Source organism: Brugia malayi, assembly GCF_000002995.4.
Source record: "Brugia malayi strain FR3 genome assembly, contig: Bm_v4_Chr4_scaffold_001, whole genome shotgun sequence".
NCBI lineage: Eukaryota > Metazoa > Nematoda > Chromadorea > Rhabditida > Onchocercidae > Brugia > Brugia malayi.
Window position 1 is genome coordinate 5,623,257 of NW_025062478.1, and position 8,579 is coordinate 5,631,835.

The 8,579-nt window shown below is 31.0% G+C and overlaps 1 protein-coding gene across 1 annotated transcript; it reads right to left on the reverse strand.

The window, feature by feature from the left end:
• Positions 1-2,671: 2,671 nt before the first annotated feature.
• Positions 2,672-8,207, reverse strand: Bma-egl-3 (Uncharacterized protein; the record flags this gene model as incomplete). Its single annotated transcript, XM_043081765.1, has 15 exons — positions 2,672-2,830; positions 3,079-3,208; positions 3,513-3,677; positions 3,886-4,082; positions 4,273-4,363; positions 4,527-4,706; positions 5,087-5,235; positions 5,361-5,483; positions 5,755-5,875; positions 6,177-6,265; positions 6,654-6,800; positions 6,963-7,050; positions 7,311-7,363; positions 7,566-7,670; positions 8,028-8,207. 15 exons carry the CDS (start codon positions 8,205-8,207, stop codon positions 2,672-2,674), a joined length of 1,977 nt encoding a protein of 658 aa, XP_042937699.1.
• Positions 8,208-8,579: the final 372 nt, after the last annotated feature.

Consider the following 8,579-nt stretch of genomic DNA (forward strand, 5'->3'; position numbering starts at 1 on the left):
AATACTTCGATAACTTTGTTAAATTGAAAAAAAAAAAAAAAGAAAAAAACTTCGATAAATTGAAATATAAAGTTTAGGCCAGAAATTTAAATCTGCAAATGAATTTGTTCGAATAATTCTTTCTTCATTCTCCACAAGATGAATTGTTACACTTCAATCGATGAAAAAATTTCCCCGAACAAAATCTATTAAAAAAGTTTGTAAGAACTATAATTGAGTGCTTGTGATGGATGAAACAATAAATTATTTTGGCAGTGGATTATAGCGCGAAATAAATGTTCCAAACTATTAACAAATCAATGCTATTCTAAAGAAACTAGTTCTAACGAATTTAAATAGATCCGATCATAGCAATAATGAATACATCTACCAGTTTTCATGATAGCTTAGCTTCTTTTTCACTCGGATAACTATTGTTAGCTTATCAAATCACGTAATTTAGTTTTTTTCGGACAGAAAAAAAAATTTTTTTATGCAATGAATTGTAGGTAATTCTCCAAAAGAAGTTTTCATCTGCTTTTTTAGGTTAATAAAATTTATGCAGAGGCGGAATAAATACATCATTTGTGGTGTATAGAGGAACATGACAAATTCTGCGCAGCCATCAATAATAAATCACTTTCATCAGCTCAATAATTTTTTTTATTCAGTAAACAGAGAAAAGAAATTTGAATATGTTACTAATTATGTTTACAATGTTTCTGTAAAAAGAGCTTCAAGCGTCTTAAACTTATCCTTGGCAATAAAGTAACAAGGAAAATCATTAATATTTTTGAATTTTCTCGGTTACATATATTTTATAAGTACTATGCAATTTAATGAAATGCGTAGCCGAAGATCACTGTGGTCATTGTGACATTATTTAATTTTAATGGAAAATACCATAAAGAAATACTGCCTTGTTTTGTTAATTGATAACAGTATAGAAAATCTTTAAAATAAAGTAACCTTAAAAAAATCTTTGGAATCTTTTTTATTGATTCGCTTCAGTGATTCAGTTTCAAAACATTCTATGAGTTTAGAAATTCATATGAAACTATTAACAAAATATTTTTTAAATAAACTAACTACTTGTGCTAATTTCTTCTATATCCAATCACTTTTCCTACATTATGGGAAAAATTGTAAACTACCTTCAAATTTTTAAAAATTTATATTAAAATAATGACCAAAACTAGTTAAAATTGTTTAGGAAACAATTGTAGTCCCAGATAGTTGTTATTATTTTAAGTTATTAAATACTAGATTACTTGTACTTAGTAGCTTTCTTCTATATAAATACTCAAATATTTACTTCTTCATAAAATATTGATTTTTTATGAATCTCTGTTGGTCATGCAAGATTGCTTTGAGTAATGTTAAGAAATTGAAGCTTAATTTCATAAGCTCTTTTATTCAAATAAACCATTCATTATTGAAAATTGGGACAATTAAATTGGACATTTCAAGTGAGTTAAATAATTCATGATATTACCGTAAAGTACCAGTAAACCATAAAATGATCATAACTGACTGCAGGACAACGGTACATAACCAACCAGTTGCTTAAATTTGATTAATTTATTGAAAAGAGTAGTAGCTAATAGCAACTAATCATATCAATAGCATCAATATAATCATCTGATAGATGGTAAAATATTGAGATTGTAATGAAAGATATAATACTTGCTATTTCAAATTAAATTTAATTCTTGTTTTTTAATGTGCAGATGAAAATTCATGCCATATGAGATGTTAGCAGTTTGAAGAGATTTTTCAGAAGGAATGAATCATATTCCAATTTCAGATCTTTTTGATTCACTAATCAATTTCTCTCCTTATTTTTGAAAAAAAAGTTTCCTTTGTTTTTACAGGGAATCTACTTCATTATTATAATTTAAAATACCTCTCGAAAATATGCTAATGAATATTAACTTAACTTTCACTCAAGAAAAATTTTTCGAGAGAAATTTGGCATTCAGATCATATTCAATAACACAAATTAGATTTGCTTTTGATTACCTGTCATACTTGAAACTGCTTCATCATATGACAAGTGGAATGAAGATGGAGAAAGGGAGAGAGTGAGAGAGAAAGGAAGAGAAAGCAAGAAAAAGTGGAAGATGGAATGTTCTATTTTTGCAAAGAAACTTAGAAACTTTGCTCTATCATAGATATTTGGTTTATCACGACAATGAAATTACCATTTTGCACTTAGAAGCATATTGAAAATGAAGATAAGCATACCTGAATAGAATTAACACTGAAAATTCTGAAAGATAATACATAATTTCACTTCACGAAGTTTTATTTCTGACATAAATTTGACTTTACTATAAGTAGGATAATGAGTAAAAGCTTTAATTAATTAATTGAAGAAAAAAATTTGCAAATGACATGTTTTTTTTTTTTTTTTTTCAAACTGATTTACTATGAATCAATTTAGGTGATAAATGGACTGAGAAGAACAAATTCAGTGAAATCAATTATCATAAACTGACTGACGAAAGAATCTCAATTCACAAATTTATCACTTATTCACCTATCTTCTTTTTATTGATAATTATGCAACTGTTGAAAATTCCTGCACTACTTTTTTATGGCTTCATTATTTCAAAGTTTTTATTGAAAAGATTCCTTGAATTTTCATGAATTTTTTTACGAATGCAAAGTCAGTTTGATCGTTTTAACATCAACGACGAAATGAAGCACGTTTATGTGCCTTCTGTACCACTTTCAGTTTACTGTTTACATGTCCTTGAAGAGGTTCAATACCAGTATATGGCGGATCTTTGGTACCATGAAGCATAAGGGTAAATTTCTTCACCATACCGTGATTTTTGTAGCTGCCCTATAAAATAAATCACTAGAAAATCCGTTGAAATATGGAAAATATATGTCATAAATATTCAATGTTAACTACACTTTCAAGCTATTATTTTTTACAAATAATTCAGATCCAACACTAATTCTAAAGAAAGAAATAATTTTAAAGATTTGAAACAGAACGTTCAACTTGTAGTATTTTAATGTAATATATAAGGAAAATTTATAATATTAATAGAAAAAAAAATATATATATGATGTTTGATAATTCACTTGGAATCGGACAATCAAGCGCCATTTGCCGCGTGGATTTTCACCCCAAGTATGTGTGGTCATAAAGGGCCAATTCGTGAATCCATTTTTGTTATCATTATCTTTTGGACGCCGAGACAAAATCATTGTTCTGTAGAATTGTTTTGAAAAAACATTTGAATATTTCAAAAATAAGCAAAATTACACTTGTGTACTTCTCGACTTATCTGATCCTATAGAGAAATTCCATTTATTCTTAATATTTTTGAATTTTATCCACTTTAGCATTCGAAACTTCTCATTAAAAAAGAAAAAGAATTATTTCGGATGACATAGATGACATAAATATTAGAACTTTTTCACGGTATAAAAATCCAACGTTAATAAAAACATGAGGTTGTTAATTTTTCTATTTCGATAATTTAACTTTTCAAATGTTTCGAAAAAAAACACACTGTGTACCAGATGGAGATACTAGATAAAGAGTAGTGTCACCACGTCGGCTGCTATTTAAAGAGACAACGGCTTGTACGTGTTCCAAATAATTAACTTCTGTCGGAGTTCCCAAGCATGCATCAGTAATCAATTCCAGTACAAGATTTCCGGTCGAGGGAATTTCGCTAAAACATTATAAAGAAGTTATTTATAATTTTTAATTTTATAATTTCTAACTTTTAAAGCATATAAAGCACATCAGCAATTTTTCATCTGAATTCTAATTAAATAACATAGTAAACAAACGGCGGGTCCTTGAAAGATTCATCGGATAAAGCGGGATATCCCATTCAATAATTAACTCTCAAATTATAAGAGTAAATGAATACTTACCGCGATGTAGCAATAGTCCCCGCTTCGCAGTGGAATCTTGAAGGCACAGTCTTCCAAACCATCGCCAACATAACCATTTCAGCTGCATCCAATACACCAAAACCGAACAAATGATTAAATTCCAAGCCAACGCCATTCATTTTCCATTCAAAATGAGTGCAGTTATTGATACCATTTATATTGTTCCCGTCGTCCTCCTGAAATAAGCAATTGATCTCTTGAAAGAGTGTACATCGGTTACTATTGTATTAGTGATCGTTGTGACTAATGTATTTCAGTCAAAAATATTCCACTTGATGTATACCATCATGATTATAACAATTTCACTTTGTAATTGATTTAATTTAGCGGCTAATCGAAGAGAAATAAAAAACTTCACAATTTTACTTCAATGCCAAGATCTGGCAAGTCTCTGCATCGCCCATCAAATAATGAATTTCGTGTTGATGTCAGTACTGTTAGATGTTGTAAATCACGCCTAAATACTTTTGGAAATTTTCATGAGTTTTTAAGATTAAATCTTTTAAGAAGTTCATAAAGTTAATGAAAAATTTTGTAAATTTTATTTTTCAAACGTGTAAACAAAAATGCAATTTTATTAAAAATCAAAACAAATATCATAATGAAAATTGCTTTTGCACCAAGTAAGTAATGGATTTGCTTCTAGTGCCAGCGCAAAAACACCAGCTGCTTCCGGTGCTGCTGCCGATGTTCCACTATGCGATCGCGTGCAACGGCTATACAAATCCGTTGTTGCTACCCCAGTTTCTGGATTTCGTCCTCCGTTCGAAAATGTTGAAGCCAATGTAGAAGAGCAACTTCTGCAAGTTATCTTACAAGAATATTTACATTACTTGTTATATAACTAAATGGTAAATAATGTCTTAACAAATAATCTCTTACAATATTTGTATTATTTGTTACTTGCTATATAACTAATTACCCCAGACAGAATTTTGCCCACATTTTCTGGATTTCGTCCTCTGTTCGAAAATATTGAAGCCAATGTAGAAAAATTTCTAAATATTTCATAGCTATTATTTGTGTGTGGATTATATAGAAAGAAGCCTTTCTGACCTTTCGTCAAAAGTTTCTAATGGCAACTTAATCCCTTAACATTTTTGATCAATCGATACTATTTTTGAGCATTGCCCATCTTAATGTTAGGAAATCATAGTTTCTGTTATCATATAATGAGTACTCGTCATAGTGCGCATTTTCACCACTGTTAATTGCGGAATTAATAGATATTGTCCACATGGAAGCAGCATAACCATCACAGTTGCAGTCGTCTTCCTCACCGCCATCCCCACTTGCCCATACAAAAATTGATCCCAAACCATTACGTCCCTGAAGAAAGGATCAAGTTACTCTTCCATTTTAAATTTCGGAATTTTAAAATTCCACAGCTGAAAATTAGGATCCCTTAGAACAATTAGCTAAAGAGCTGCAGAAGCGTAACTAGCCTCATTAACACCTTTGACGATAGCACGCATTGTTGCATTACGTGGTCCATCTACCGTTTTCCCATCATCAGTAGGTCCCCAGCTTGCCGAATAAATATGAATCAAATTTGGCTCATGGCTCATTGAATTGGCCTGAATTGAATATCATGCAAGAAATATTAATTTCTCAAACAAAATCCAGTCAATATTTACAAAGAAAGTTCCAAAGTTTCAGCTACTAAAGTGTACTCCACTCTTTCATTCTCTCTATTCATTAATCATGCTTAAAATACTAATTCCATCATGGAACCTCAATACACGCATGCTTTCTATTTATTTCAGTACACTGCAGAAAGTTTTTCATTTAAGTTAAAAAGTGAGCATTCTTTCTAAAATTTACCAAAAATTTTAAAACTTATGCGACCTCGATGAGATCTGTCATGTAAGGTTGATCCAGCATCCGAATACCAGCTACTTTACTATCATAAGCAACACCGACGCCGCAAATACCATTATCACGTGCTGCGGCTATTTCACCGGCACAGCTGTAATTAGAATTGTCAAAATTCAATTCGCAATAAAGAAATACATTTTCAGCTATCATTGCCATATTATAAGGTTTTTTCTTAAGCTAATAATGAATACTTGGTAGGTATTATATGCCTAACAGGTATGATATTATAAAGGACTCGTTCAGCGTTCAAACATATGGTTTTTAACCTAATCCAAAGACGTTATTAAATTAACAATGTCCTTGCAATTAAATGATAATTTTGAAAAAGATGATAAATAACATCAAATATTGAAAAGAAGGAAGTGTAGAAAAATAGGAATGAATTAACAAACCGTGTTCCGTGTGAGTTGAACCAGTCATCGGTGTACCTTGGATAGGGGAATGGGTCATTAGAACTAAAATCGTAGCTAGCCCTTGCATTCTGTAAAAAAAGATAAGATAATGATAATTCCGAACAAAGAAGAAAAAAATACAAATTAGGTGAACACAAATATGCATTGCAATTCCTACGTAGGAATTAAAGATTAATTATGAAAGCTTTAATTAAGCGCCATGTAAATATTCTGAAAAGACAAAAAGGTGATCTCATTTTATTAGTGGAGAATTGCCAAAGTAATAAGAATGAACTTTTTCCAGGAAAACTTCTTTATTCAGTTATCTCAATTTCTTCCTTAAAGTAAATCAGTAAATGAATCGATATGAAGATACGAATCACTTGAAAGAGACGTAGTGCATCACGAAAATTTGAATTGTATTAAATTCAAGTCTTGACTTGGGCATGTGAAAATCCGAATGAACAAGAAACTCACAAAATTATTCGCCAGATCCGGATGCATATAATCAACACCATCATCCATGATAGCCGTTGTTATATTTTTACCAGTGATACCAAGTACCCAAGCTTTTTCGACATTTAAATCTAGTCGTGGTTTACCGTTCGCTTGTCCAACATTATTCTTTTTTAAAAAAAAAGGATTTTAAAGAAACGGCTTTGATCTAAGTGTGGCTATTTGATGAATAAAATAATTTAGAATATGATGCAGGCTGAATTGCTAATAATTTCTCTGAAGTTAAAAACTGAAAACTAGGTAAAGGTGTATAAATGTATGTACGCTTACCAAGTACCACTGATATGGGTAGAGCGGGTCAGTTGGTGATTGCGCCGCAGTAAAATCGAGCTGCTCCTGCAACCGTTCCTCCAGAGCTCTAAAAAATTTCTCATTTCAGCTCATCAGAACTGTGATAGTGATCAAAGCATCATCTATCATAAAGAAATTGAAAAAGTTCCATCGTGTCCAAATAGACCTATAAAAAGACAGCCTTGCGAGCAGAAGGATTTTTACTATATAAGATTTGTCAAAAGAGTTCAATTTTCAGAGTAATAGATAATCTCCAATTGAACACGCATTACATTTTTTAACTGTCATAGCTTAAGTTAATATAGACATATTATTAAAAATATTCACCTATATCCTCTCTTCACACGTTTGAAACCCGTTAACTGTTCCACGTGCACCACCTAAAAGTAAGCAGTTTCTTGCACAATGAGCAAAACCTTTGATAGTGCTTGCTTGCATTAAATGTTTCCCAATAGACGTATTGTTTTATTTGAAGTTGACAATATTTTTCTAATTGAAATATTACTTGATCAAAAATCAAAAATAAGAATACATTGGGAATTTTCAGCGCTTTTATGAAATGAAATTCTTTAAATGACTCACATCACGATCGTCACTTAATTTTTTATAATGAGTGTAGGAACGCTTTGTTCGTGCATGTGATAGGGCTGGTTGGACGAAATGCCAATCAACGGTGGAGCCAAGAACCTTAAAAAAAATGATAGCTATCCATAACTCAGTAGAAAATTTTCGAATTTCCTTGTGAAGTAAGTATAAAACAATTAGTGACAAAAATAAGTAAATAAATGGATGATTGAATAAGATAACCAAAACAACCCGAATCACTGAAAGATTTATAAAACCTGGCCTACAGTACTAACTTAATATCACGTTCTATCTATGCGACATTCCAATGATGACAATAAATGAGGCGTAGCAATCTCAAAAACAAGACTAATTAAGCCATATGTATTTATATTGTTGTATATGCTTGGTATAGAGAATCATACATACATTACATAAGCTCCGAAATGCTTAGAGTACAAAATCTTGAAATTAACTTACTGATCCATGATTAATGAAGCCATGTCGTTTAGCTATTAAATGGGCATTCTCAATGCCTGGTTGTCTGATATGGACATAAAAATGATTAGTATATATTTCAACCGCATTGACAGATGTACAGATTATAAACAGCAGAATACTGTATGTGCTACACCGTTGCCACTTATGCCATCTTCTCATATCTGAAAATTAATGTGATCATAAGTTGACAAGCAGGAAATCATTTCAATTTATGAGCATTGTTATAAGATCCAATATTTACTTCATTCTGTTGACTTTAACTTCAGCAAAAAACAGAATCAGAAATGTGAAAGTAAGATAAGAAAGCAGCATGAGACATTAGACCTTCTTAGCACATCGCTGAAATCAATAAATAATCTATAAAGCTTGAGGCATAATCAAATGAAAGAGGGTTTGTAGGCTTTTCACGCGTGCTGGGCTTCCTTAACAGATACTTACGTTATAGTTTTTTTCCTCGTTATTTGAAATATCATTTGGATTAATTGCAAGATATGAAAACAAAAGAAAGTTGTCCAATATATTGATATTGTT